General features: G+C 43.9%; 1 protein-coding gene across 3 annotated transcripts in view; it reads left to right on the top strand.

The window, feature by feature from the left end:
* LOC137642033 (acidic mammalian chitinase-like) overlaps positions 1–13,840 on the top strand; it is an 89,410-nt gene that overhangs the window by 32,824 nt on the left and 42,746 nt on the right. For 2 of the 3 annotated variants that reach the window (XM_068374596.1, XM_068374605.1), the window contains exons 2-3: positions 2,943–3,106; positions 12,834–13,028. In XM_068374596.1, the coding sequence (XP_068230697.1) occupies positions 12,864–13,028 (165 nt within the window). In that variant the 5' untranslated portion in view covers positions 2,943–3,106; positions 12,834–12,863. The remainder of the gene's footprint in view (positions 1–2,942; positions 3,107–12,833; positions 13,029–13,840) is intronic. The other variant, XM_068374611.1, reaches the window with a different exon arrangement.

The raw sequence follows: 13,840 nt of genomic DNA, 5'->3' as shown, positions 1-13,840 counted from the left end.
TTTCTGATGAGGACGTTACTGAACAACAAGACGATCAGCCCCCAGAATAGATCAAGCCCTGCTATCCATCCAGAAGATGCTGAAGAAGGAACGCTGCTCAGTCAGGCTGTGGATGAGTCTGGTGGGGACGCTGTCATCCCTGGAACAGTTTGTATCACTAGGAAGACTACACCTCCGTCCTCTTCAATACCATCTGGCTTTTCACTGGAAAAAGGACAAGACGCTAGAAGCGGTCTCGATCCCGATTTCCGGAAAGATAAAGTCTTGTCTGACTTGGTGGAAGGACAATATCAACCTAAGAGAGGGTCTTCCCCTGGCTGTTCAGACTCCCCACCACGTTCTCTTCTCGGACGCATCGGACTTGGGCTGGGGCGCGACACTGGACGGTCGGGAATGCTCAGGTCTGTGGAACTCGAGTCAGAGGAGCATGCATATCAACTGCAAGGAGCTGTTGGCAGTTCATCTGGCCTTGAAAAGCGTCGAGTATCTCCTTCGAGGCAAAGTGGTGGAAGTAAACTCGGACAACACCACGGCCTTGGCGTACATCTCCAAAAAAGGAGGTACCCACTCACTGACGTTGTACGAGATCGCAAGGGACCTGCTCCTCTGGTCAAAAGGTCAAGACATCTCCCTAGTAACGAGGTTCATCCAAGGCGACTTGAACGTCATAGCAGATTGTCTCAGTCGGAAAGGGCAAGTAATTCCTAGCGAATGGACCCTCCACAAGGATGTGTGCAAGAGACTTTGGGCCACTTGGGGTAAACCATCCATAGATCTCTTTGCAACCTCGCTGACCAAGAGGCTTCCAATCTATTGCTCTCCAGTCCTGGACCCAGCAGCAATACATATAGATGCTTTCCTCCTAGATTGGTCACATCTGGATCTCTACGCATTCCCACCGTTCAAGATTGTCAACAAGGTACTGCAGAAGTTCGCCTCTCACGAAGGGACAAGGTTGACGTTAGTTGCTCCCCTCTGGCCCGCGAGAGAATGGTTCACCGAGATACTTCGATGGTTAGTAGACGTTCCCAGAAGTCTTCCTCTAAGGGTAGACCTTCTACGTCAGCCACACGTAAAGAAGGTACTCCAAAGCCTCCACGCTCTTCGTCTGACTGCCTTCAGACTATCGAAAGACTCTCGAGAGCTAGAGGCTTTTCGAAGGAGGCAGCCAGTGCGATTGCTAGAGCAAGGAGAGCGTCTACCATTAGAGTCTACCAATCGAAGTGGGAAGTCTTCCGAGACTGGTGCAAGTCAGTTTCTGTATCCTCGACCAGTACCTCTGTAGCTCAAATAGCTGATTTTCTTTTATACCTGAGAAAAGGACGATCCCTTTCAGCTCCCACTATCAAGGGCTACAGAAGCATGTTGGCATCGGTCTTCCGGCATAAAGGGTTAGATCTTTCCAACATAAAGATCTGCAAGACCTCCTTAAGTCTTTTGAGACCACCAAGGAGCGTCGTTTGGCTACCCCTGGATGGAATTTAGACGTGGTACTAAGATTCCTCATGTCAGACAGGTTGGAGCCGTTACAATCAGCCTCCCTGAAAGATCTCACTCTTAAGACTCTTTTCCTGGTATGCTTAGCCTCGGCTAAAAGAGTCAGTGAGATTCATGCCTTCAGCAAGAACATCGGATTTTCGTCGGAAAAAGCCACTTGTTCGCTGCAACTTGGTTTTCTAGCCAGACACGAGCTGCCTTCTCGGCCTTGGCCTAAATCTTTCGATATTCCCAGTTTATCGGAGATCGTAGGCAATGAACTAGAAAGAGTCTTATGCCCTGTTAGAGCTCTTAAGTTCTATTTAAAGCGTACTAAACCTTTACGAGGCCAATCTGAAGCTTTATGGTGTTCAGTTAAGAAACCATCCTTGCCTATGTCAAAGAATGCTTGGTCAGACTTTATCAGATTGTTAATACGAGAAGGTCATTCACATCTGAGTGAGGAAGACCGAACTTTGCTTAAGGTGAAGACGCACGAAGTTAGAGCTGTAGCAACTTCCGTGGCCTTTAAGCAAAATATATCTCTGCAAAGTGTAATGAACGCAACCTATTGGAGAAGCAAGTCAGTGTTCGCGTCATTTTACTTGAAAGATGTCCAGTCTCTTTACGAGAACTGCTACACACTGGGACCATTCGTAGCAGCGAGTGCAGTAGTGGGTGAGGGCTCAACCACTACAATTCCCTAATTCCATATCCTTTTAATCTGTCTCTTGAAATGTTGTTTTTTATGGGTTGTCCGGAAGGCTAAGAAGCCTTTCGCATCCTGGTTGATTTGGCGGGTGGTCAAAGTCATTTCTTGAGAGCGCCCAGATTAGGGGTTTGATGAGGTCCTGTTGTATGGGTTGCAGCCCTTGATACTTCAGCTCCTAGGGGTCTGTCAGCATCCTAAGAGGATCGCGAGGCTCCGTAAGGAAGACGTACTTATAAGGCAGAGTAATCGTCTAAGTCGACTTCCTTACCAGGTACCTATTTATTTTGTTTTTGTTATTTTGATAACTTCTAAAATGAAATAAAAACTCTTAGCTCATAAGATGTAAACATATTTAACTGATCTCTACCCACCACCCTGGGTGTGAATCAGCTATATATTCACCGGCTAAGTTAAATATTTAAAAATGATATTTTAATTATAAAATAAATTTTTGAATATACTTACCCGGTGAATATAAATTAAACGACCCTCCCTTCCTCCCCAATAGAGACGCAGTGGGATGAGGAGAAAATTGAGTCTTTGTTTACATGGAGTTTGGTATCTGGCCGACAGTTGGCGCTGGTGGGCACACCCGCAACCTGTATAGCGATCGCTGGCGAGTATTTTTTGTACAGTTTTTTGTCTGTCGAGCAACAGAGTTGCAGCTATATATTCACCGGGTAAGTATATTCAAAAATTTATTTTATAATTAAAATATCATTTTGTAGCACAGTAGTGTATTTGTGCATTACAGGTCTGTTGTGGGACTTTCTAACTTAGCAGTGGTACTTCCTATATGATACATCCATCTGTAGCACTTCGCAGTTGTGATAAATGTCGGAATTATAAGTAACAGAATTATAGTTACAGAACAGCCTGACTTTGAAAACTAGGAAAATAGTAGATGACTCCTAACAGGTCAGTACTACAGTACCACTTCTTTTTTTGAATAAATTTTACTAGTGAAATGTATCTAGGCTACCCTAAGATGATATTATTATAATACTTATGACTTAAGTATTCTGAAGAGTCGACAAACAGAAAAAAATGCTCAATATATTGACTGCAGATTAGGTGCTAGAGGATAGGCGTATTAACGTAACTGCAAGAAATGATAGACACAGAATTGTTGGAAAGGAAAGTCCTTTGCAGCATCTTGAAATACAGAGGAATGCATTATTTGTACCTAGTTCTAATATTTATGTGGACCTTTATTTTCTAGTATGATCAAGTATCTATAATCCAAAGCCTTCAGCTTGGGTTAGGATAGGTAAATTTTAGGTGGATGCCAAAGACAAACTACATACAGTCTGTTCCTATGCGGCATACAAAATCTCATCCTATAAAGAGGAATATCATTTCAGAGTGAGATAGAATTTGTAGTTAAAAGTTGGATAACTGCTGTCGTAGAAGGATGCACAAGACAGGTCTCTGTATACAGTGCCTAATTTCTTTCTTCCCTTTCAGGAAGTGAATGTTAATCGGTTGTGATGGACTGGAAGCAAGAAGTTTGTGTTTGCCAGGGTATGGGAGGACGATACAACAGGTTTATGGCAAAAACAGTTGCTGATCTGGTACAGTGGTAAGCATGCGCCTTGAAAGGGAGAAAACAGGCGAAACATTCATTGGTGTTGGACTGGGCAATGCCCAAGAACACTCCGGAGAAGTCTTTTGTCACTTCTATCTCTTTAGGGAGTGCCACCGCTGCTCTCCCGTATGTCCATACGCCCCCTGGATCGGTCCTCGGGGAGTATGCTGCAGGTGTCAGAGGACTCTGATCTACATCGGCCAAGCTGGAGCATGGGGAACCTCTGGTGTTTCTTCGGAGGCTGGAGACTCCTCGCTTGATGATGCTGATAATGAGCTGACCTTCTTTCGGTCTTTCAGGTAGGCCCTCCATGACACTTTTGAGGGAGTTGGTAGCGAAGATTTTCTCTCCCTGTGTAACCCATATGGATTTTGTGTCTCAAGTGTCTCTGGTAATGCCAATGGTGAAGGGTGTGATGGTTCCCCCTTTGTCAGGGACCCCTTTGGTTCCCTTTAAAGTAAAGGGTAACTCGGATAAAGTAGCCCCAAATGGGCAGGCAAGGTGCCGGGTTTGGGAGCCATAGCCCCTACGCCTTTTAAAGATAAAGACAAAAGGAAAGGTAAGAGGAAAGAAGGTATGAATTGCTCTGTTACTCTTATCCTTGATGTTACCCCAATACCTGACCTAGTCCATGTAGTCCCCACCCCTTCCCCTGTGCTTGTTGCCTCAACCCTTGTGCCAGGGGTCCGAGGCCTGTTCCTCCTCTCTCATTGTCATTGATTGTGCCTCCAGACCCGCTTGTTGTGTGTGCTCCTTCCCCTCCTCCTGTGACAGTGTTCCCCCATGTTGTGGCCTCTGACAGATCAACCTGTGTGGTTTTTCCCTTTGGGGGAGCATCGTCGTCGATGGTTACTCAGGCCTTGACCATTCTTCTTGCAGAACCAGGAGCGAAAACTAGGAAGAGGAAGAAGCATCTGTTTTATTCGTCCTCTTCCTCCTCCTCCAAATCTAATTCCATTTCTTCTTCCCACACACCCATGGCTATCCCGGTATCCTCGGTTTTCCCAATAGCCGACCAGGACAGAGGTGTATGGCCCGTACACTTTTTGTTCCAAGGTTGATTTATGAGCTTAGGTGACCTGTTTCTTCCTTGCCTCTAGAACATTTGACACCTGCTCCTGCGCTATCAAATTTTGGTCTCTTGATTCAAGAGAGAGGATGATACATTTACCATTTGGAACCGTTATCAAGTGCTTTCGAGCTTTGGTTGGTCTAAAATGGGAAATGGAAGGCCTTGCTTCCCATGCCTTAGGGAACAGTGCCGTGGTTGCCCCTCCACCTCAACCCACAGGAAGAGAAATACCTGATATTCTTCCTGTTTCTGTTGGGTCTCATACCAAGAGATCTCCTCCAATTGCTATTGGCCAGCACAGGTCATCGACAACCCCCGATTACGTACCTGTATATGTGGGGGCCAGGAGCCGAGTCACTGGAGCATGCTGCCTCATCCTTGGTCTTGGCCAAGTGCTGAAGGCTAGTGTCTGGAAAAGGCAGACCACCGTCACGGCCTTCTTGCGAGAGTTTATCTACAAGTCTCTTGACAGCTTTGTGCTTTGACCTGTTGTGGTTGCTCAAGTTGTTGTGTAACCAGCCCAGCTCCCACATGGGACAAGGATGCATATCAAATATGGTAACATGTAGATGTAAGTCTGGAATGAAAGGTAGTATAACTGGCTCTTCTTTCTTCTTCTTAACCCCCTTTCATGGACAAAGCGGTCAAAATGTTACATGCTGTTCGGACCATATGCTGGTAAGTTTCACTTCAGAGCACCATTCTTTATATCTAAAGAAGTACAAAATCTCTCCATTCCCCTTAATGAGCAGCATGATGGTGAATTAGATACCAAACCATCAATTATCATACTTGGTATTTGATTGTGTGGTAAAGAGTTTCTGGGTTGATCAAGTGCATTTTCACATATACAACCCTAGTCCTATCAGTCTTTTATTCTTATGAAAGCAGATGGGAGGGTGTCAGTGACCCTCCCTTCGTGTCTCCATAGATCAAGCATTGATGTTTCTTCCATTTTTGCTTCTAGGGGACTTCCAACCCTTCAAGCAGTCTCCCCTAAATAAAGGACGAGTGTTTGTATGTCTCTTATGAACAAATGACAAATTTTCAAAGTAATTTGTATTTTTCTTAGCATACAAACCTGAGCCCTTTAACCTAACTTCTCTCTTCAACCACCCCTCTAAGTCCTGGGCCAAAAAATTAATAATGAGTCTTCTCCAACTGGAGACAGTGTGGAGATCCTTATCTCACACCCTTGCTAGTTGAATAACTGCTCGTTAACCAATTTTAATGACTAATTCCATATCGTATCAAAACAATTTCTCAAACTAAGGTACTCAGATTTTTATTGCTAGTAAAAATACAAATTACTTTGAAAATTTGGCATATTTATTCAAAAGAAATGATAGTAAAATATAACCTTGATAGCAAGATTACTCTATAGTTCTATTTTAGAAACCTTCATTTTTAAATATTTAACTTAGCCGGTGAATATATAGCTGCAACTCTGTTGCTCGACAGACAAAAAACTGTACAAAAAAAACTCGCCAGCGATCGCTATACAGGTTGCGGGTGTGCCCACCAGCGCCAACTGTCGGCCAGATACCAAACTCCATGTAAACAAAGACTCAATTTTCTCTCTGTCGACGTGTCGACAAGACGTACTTTACTCGCTGTTGAAACCTGAAGTTTTTCCCATCATCTTTGGTGAAGTACTATATTCTGGTTTGAGCTTTCGCAGTGCAGGTGTTTTATCTTCATCTTAAATCTTGAACTCGTTTTGGATAGATTTAATTTTTGGTGACAAAGAGAGTATGGACTTTCTTTGACTTTTAAATGGCCGACCCTTCCCTTAGACAGAAGTGTGTTTAGGCTTTTAGTCTTATCACGTTATAAATTAATTATAGACTTTCCTCTATATATTTTATATCTCACCACCTTTATTAGGCTTCTTCGATTAACTTTCCATTTATAATAAACATAAAAAATAAATTTTAATGTTTTGTTTATATGCGACCTTTCCTGAGAGTAGGCGGTCCTAACTTGGAAACCGAAGTTAATCAACGTTGAGCCCTTTCAATCGTAAATAGCTTTTATAGAGCTAATGATTTAAAACTTTTTAAATGAAATATTTTATAAAAGATTTTCTTTGAATAGTCTTCGTACTGTTTTCAAAGATGAACTAACGTTTAGTTTATTTATGCTACACAGTTTGCGCTCTATCGTTACGATAGAGAGAGAGTGTATCACGGTTTCACTTTGCAGAAAGAGTAAATCGATTCTGACGTTTTGTTCATTCTTCTTTCAAAGCTTAAATGTTTTAAATTCTATTTTAAAGGAACTTTTTAATTGAAAAACCTTTCAGTTTTTTCCTTTGGTCAAATAACATGTTTTTTTGACGAAACGTAATTGGGCTCTTCTCTTAGGTGCGAAATCAAGAGAGAAAGAGAGAGAGATATAGGGACGGAGGGAGAGAGAGGAGAGAAAACGTTCTGTTCAAGCGGGTAACGTTGTTCTCGAGTTACTCTCGTCCCTAGTCTCTGTACGGGGAGAAAGGATAAAACGTTTTTAGTTTTATTCTCGTCCCCAGGCAATGTACGGTGAGAGATTGAAAACGTAGTTTTGAATGAACTAGTGTTTATTCTCTTCCCCAACCACTGAATTTTTTTATCTTAAAAGATGTTTACTGTTTTTTTTTGCTGGTATTAATGTTCTTGCATTATACGACTGATTTCGCATTTACTACCTTTTGATGAGGGTAGAATTGCGTGCTTCAGGTAGAAATCAGTAAAAGTTTCGATTTCAGTGAAATAAGTGCAAAACAGAAAATCGTAGTGATAAAGTGATATTGCGCAAAGTGTTACAGTGTTGCGTCCGAGGGTTCGTCTGTTCGTGCCTGTCGTTCACCTAGTCCGGGACCTCTTGCAAGCTCCCAAGCCCAGGGGAGAAGTAATGTCGAACGACTTATGGGTTCGAGAGGCCTTGATCAGCGAACAGACGTTTCCCTCTATGGTATCGGGTGTATCTTACCAAGATCTCCCCTACCATAAGGCGAGAGAGACGTTTTTCTCCTCGTCATCCGAAGGCTTTTCGCATAAGAAACCTGAACAAGGTTTCGAGGCGGTTAAGCGAAAGTCAGTCCTTTCAGGACAGGTCCAGCGTCCTGGTTGCAGCCATTAGGACAGCTCTGACCCTATGCAGTCATCGGAGAACTGCTCGCCGCCTAACAAAAGCGTAACACAGACTCCGAGAGTCTTTTTTGTTGGCAAAGTGTTGCGGTCACAGACGTTACCCTCGTCTCTTACCGCAACCATTTCCGTTGATCCTTAATGGGTTGTACGGCAATACATGCAGAATATGCTTGCCTCCCTTATGGAAGACTATTCTGCCGATTAGTCCGTTTAGTCTAGCCGTTTATCTCATCGATATCCTGGCTTTCAGCCAACCTAACGTCCCTTTGTGCATCCTGTTGACGTTGGCGTAGCTAAGTCACGTCAGTCAGGTTGTTTAGAACCACACTCGATGCGGTCTCGTGTGGATTTTCAGCCACATTTGGACGTTAGGCCACTTGCTGATGCTCCTGTTGATGTTCAGGACGTTCGCTAACAATCGGAGTTGACTTGTTTTGACGCTGTGCGTCAACCTCCGCATTCTAGAGTTGTTTTGACTGCTCAGTCTAGGCAGTCAAAGCAGTCTCGAGTGGACGCTGTGCGTCCTCACGCACCTGTTGTTGTTGACAGTTCAGTTGTTGACAGTTCAGTTGTTGACAGTTCAGTTGTTGACAGTTCACAGACTGTCAAGCAGTTACATGACGTTGTGTCCTGGTCCGCTACTACTGCACCAGTGCGTGTGGACTCTGCTTGTAAAGCATTGCCACCACGGTAGATCTCTCCCTTGCTTGAGACTCAGCTTTTATCGGACAAGGTTCCTTTAGATGATGAAGTTGCTGTTCCCCCTCCTACTGATATTCCCTTGAGGACTCTGTCAGACGTAGAGGAGCCTAAAGCTGCTTAGTCCTCTATGGACTTTAATTAAATCATGCTGATTTTTAAGGATCTTTGTCCGGATCTCTTTGTAACTGCTGCTCCTCGTTCGCCTAAACGTCAGAGCTTACACTAGGCCTAGCTACTTCGAAGCCGTTGTTTATAAGCTAGTGCTCTCTCGCTCTCCTAGAGAGCTTTACGTTTGCTAGGCGACTGGTTTATCGCCAGGAGGAGTTTGGGGGATACAGCCTTTGCTTTCCCTTCTTTTAAACTGGCTTATAGAGCGAGAGTCTGATATGACACGAGAGAAGTTCTCGGCTTGGGAGTTCCTGCCTCTGCCCTGATAGACTTCTCAAATCTCGTAGACTCTCCCTGGCGCCTGGCCAGGAGACGCTCCAAGTTTTTTTACAGGTCAACTTCACAGCTGTTTTCGAGCCTTTGAAGTTTTGCTGTACAATTATGTCATGCATAAACAAGGCTTTCAGGGATGGAAAGCGGTACCGCCTCAGTCGCTAACCCCGTCTGTTTCCGCACCTGCTCCCGTAGACCCTAAATGGGCTTTGCTGCAAGACATGCAGTCCAAGCTTGCGTCCTTGATAGAGGACTTTAATGCGGAGAAGGTTGCTGCCGAACATTCTGGCCAACAACCTTCCAACCGGTCGGTTGTGCGTCCTGTTGACGCTGAGGTAACCTTCTCGCGTCTACCAGTTGAGGTGGTTCCTCCACCGATGCGACCCAGTGTGGGTTGCCAGCTGCACGTTGACGTTAAGCGACGCTCGGAGGTGGTTGTTGACGTTCAGGACGTTCAACAACCATCAGAGGTGACTTGTTTTGACGCGGTGCGTCAACCTCAGCAACCCGGTATGGTGTTGACTGCACAACCCAGACGGTCTAGACAGTCTCGGGTGGATGCTGTGCTTCCTCGCGCACCCATGGTTGTTGACAGTTCACAGACTGTGCAGCAGTTCCATGACGTTGCGTCCGGCTCCCTCACGCATGCACCAGTGCGACCGGACTCAGCGAGCCAGACGTTGCCCACTCTATTGCCGTTTCCTCATCAGTTTTCGGATGAGGAACTTTCTGATGAGGACGTTACTGAACAACAAGACGATCAGCCCCCAGAATAGATCAAGCCCTGCTATCCATCCAGAAGATGCTGAAGAAGGAACGCTGCTCAGTCAGGCTGTGGATGAGTCTGGTGGGGACGCTGTCATCCCTGGAACAGTTTGTATCACTAGGAAGACTACACCTCCGTCCTCTTCAATACCATCTGGCTTTTCACTGGAAAAAGGACAAGACGCTAGAAGCGGTCTCGATCCCGATTTCCGGAAAGATAAAGTCTTGTCTGACTTGGTGGAAGGACAATATCAACCTAAGAGAGGGTCTTCCCCTGGCTGTTCAGACTCCCCACCACGTTCTCTTCTCGGACACATCGGACTTGGGCTGGGGCGCGACACTGGACGGTCGGGAATGCTCAGGTCTGTGGAACTCGAGTCAGAGGAGCATGCATATCAACTGCAAGGAGCTGTTGGCAGTTCATCTGGCCTTGAAAAGCGTCGAGTATCTCCTTCGAGGCAAAGTGGTGGAAGTAAACTCGGACAACACCACGGCGTACATCTCCAAACAAGGAGGTACCCACTCACTGACGTTGTACAAGATCGTAAGGGACCTGCTCATCTGGTCAAAAGGTCAAGACATCTCCCTAGTAACGAGGTTCATCCAAGGCGACTTGAACGTCATAGCAGATTGTCTCAGTCGGAAAGGGCAAGTAATTCCTAGCAAATGGACCCTCCACAAGGATGTGTGCAAGAGACTTTGGGCCACTTGGGGTAAACCATCCATAGATCTCTTTGCAACCTCGCTGACCAATAGGCTTCCAATCTATTGCTCTCCAGTCCCGGACCCAGCAGCAATACATATAGATGCTTTCCTCCTAGATTGGTCACATCTGGATCTCTACGCATTCCCACCGTTCAAGATTGTCAACAAGGTACTGCAGAAGTTCGCCTCTCACGAAGGGACAAGGTTGACGTTAGTTGCTCCCCTATGGCCCGCGAGAGAATGGTTCACCGAGATACTTCGATGGTTAGTAGACGTTCCCAGAAGTCTTCCTCTAAGGGTAGACCTACGTCAGCCACACGTAAAGAAGGTACTCCAAAGCCTCCACGCTCTTCGTCTGACTGCCTTCAGACTATCGAAAGACTCTCGAGAGCTAGAGGCTTTTCGAAGGAGGCAGCCAGTGCGATTGCTAGAGCAAGGAGAGCGTCTACCATTAGAGTCTACCAATCGAAGTGGGAAGTCTTCCGAGACTGGTGCAATCCAGTTTCTGTATCCTCGACCAGTACCTCTGTAGCTCAAATAGCTGATTTTCTCTTATACCTGAGAAAAGGACGATCCCTTTCAGCTCCCACTATCAAGGGCTACAGAAGCATGTTGGCATCGGTCTTCCGGCATAAAGGGTTAGATCTTTCCAACATAAAGATCTGCAAGACCTCCTTAAGTCTTTTGAGACCACCAAGGAGCGTCGCTTGGCTACCCTTGGATGGAATTTAGACGTGGTACTAAGATTCCTCATGTCAGACAGGTTGGAGCCGTTACAATCAGCCTCCCTGAAAGATCTCACTCTTAAGACTCTTTTCCTGGTATGCTTAGCCTCGGCTAAAAGAGTCAGTGAGATTCATGCCTTCAGCAAGAACATTGGATTTTCGTCGGAAAAAGCCACTTGTTCGCTGCAACTTGGTTTTCTAGCCAAAAATGAGCTGCCTTCTCGGCCTTGGCCTAAATCTTTCGATATTCCCAGCTTATCGGAGATCGTAGGCAATGAACTAGAAAGAGTCTTATGCCCTGTTAGAGCTCTTTAAGTTCTATTTAAAGCGTACTAAACCTTTACGAGGCCAATCTGAAGCTTTATTGTGTTCAGTTAAGAAACCATCCTTGCCTATGTCAAAGAATGCTTGGTCAGACTTTATCAGATTGTTAATACGAGAAGCTCATTCACATCTGAGTGAGGAAGACCAAACTTTGATTAAGGTGAAGACGCACGAAGTTAGAGCTGTAGCAACTTCCGTGGCCTTTAAGCAAAATATATCTCTGCAAAGTATAATGAACGCAAGCTATTGGAGAAGCAAGTCAGTGTTCGCGTCATTTTACTTGAAAGATGTCCAGTCTCTTTACGAGAACTGCTACACACTGGGACCATTCGTAGCAGCGAGTGCAGTAGTGGGTGAGTGCTCAACCACTACAATTCCCTAATTCCATATCCTTTTAATCTGTCTCTTGAAATGTTGTTTTTTATGGGTTGTCCGGAAGGCTAAGAAGCCTTTCGCATCCTGGTTGATTTAGCGGGTGGTCAAAGTCATTTCTTGAGAGCGCCCAGATTAGGGGTTTGATGAGGTCCTGTTGTATGGGTTGCAGCCCTTGATACTTCAGCTCCTAGGGGTCTGTCAGCATCCTAAGAGGATCGCGAGGCTCCGTAAGGAAGACGTACTTATAAGGCAGAGTAATCGTCTAAGTCGACTTCCTTACCAGGTACCTATTTATTTTGTTTTTGTTATTTTGATAACTTCTAAAATGAAATAAAAAACTTTTAGCTCATAAGATGTAAACATATTTAACTGGTCTCTACCCACCACCCTGGGTGTGAATCAGCGATATATTCACCGGCTAAGTTAAATATTTAAAAATGATATTTTAATTATAAAATAAATTTTTTAATATACTTACCCGGTGAATATAAATTAAACGACCCTCCCTTCCTCCCCAATAGAGACGCAGTGGGATGAGGAGAAAATTGAGTCTTTGTTTACATGGAGTTTGGTATCTGGCCGACAGTTGGCGCTGGTGGGCACACCCGCAACCTGTATAGTGATCGCTGGCTAGTTTTTTTTGTACAGTTTTTTGTCTGTCGAGCAACAGAGTTGCAGCTATATATTCACCGGGTAAGTATATTCAAAAATTTATTTTATAATTAAAATATCATATTATAAATAATATAACAAGAGTGCTTATTAACAAGAAAATTACTTGTGTACAGTATATACATCTTTCTTGAATAATTTACAGGTTTATTGCTGTCACCAACATACAAGAATCATGCTTCATGTCTGCTACTACGCCATCCCACGGAAATGCTCTGACAATACTATGAAACCATTGCCTGTAGAAGATATTGATCCATTTCTTTGCACTCATTTAATTGTTGCTTTTGCCAGGATTAGAGAAAATTCTCTTGTCCCTGAAAATGAGAATGATATTGAGGTAAGACTTGAATGGTCAGGTTTAATCTTACTTAATGATCATGTTGATTTTTATCCATAAATATTTGTATTCGGAAAATATTTTAGGTTACTTTTTATGCAAATGGTTCCTATTTTTCTAGCAATCAAAACTTTTTATTATTCATATACTAAAATTTTCAACAGGTGGATTAAAACCAAATTTTATCTTGCTTAAATACAAATGAAAATGATTATAAAGTCTGATATTTGGATTTAACTTGGTGAGTCTCCTGTTTTGCTTAAATTATTCCCTTTGCCAACAGTGCTGGATGAAGGCTGTTTATGTACCTATGAGTGTTTCGTTTCATTGTTTATTTCTCTGTAAACTTTCTCCATAAGTTAGTGTATAATTTGAATTAGATTTGTTCCTATGTCTATACATACCTTTCATCCTTTAAGGTATGGATTGGCTTCATCGGCCCTAGAAACGTCATTAAGTTGCTAAGCAGGTTGCTGGTTAACAACAGGTGACACTAAGGGGGAGCTCTGCCCACTTACCTGTCACAGAATAACCACTTTTGTTTTTGTCTGCAACAGGTTCAGATGGACCGTCACAGTTTCTCAACTGTTGGATCTTTTTTATATAGTATTCATTTTTATCATTTTACTTATATGAAAAGTAATTTCGTAGTTGACCAGCCAGGAAAAACCTATGCAATAGTAGCTGTTATTTGCACTGGTATCCTTCTGGACCAAACTCTAACTCTTAGGCAATTGAGGGTAGGGATGTGTATGAAAGAATTATGTGTAGGGTAAATGGAGCAATTAGTGGGAAGAACCAGCAGATATGAT

Source organism: Palaemon carinicauda, chromosome 1 (assembly GCF_036898095.1).
Source record: "Palaemon carinicauda isolate YSFRI2023 chromosome 1, ASM3689809v2, whole genome shotgun sequence".
NCBI lineage: Eukaryota > Metazoa > Arthropoda > Malacostraca > Decapoda > Palaemonidae > Palaemon > Palaemon carinicauda.
This window is presented reverse-complemented; position numbering and strand designations above follow the sequence as displayed.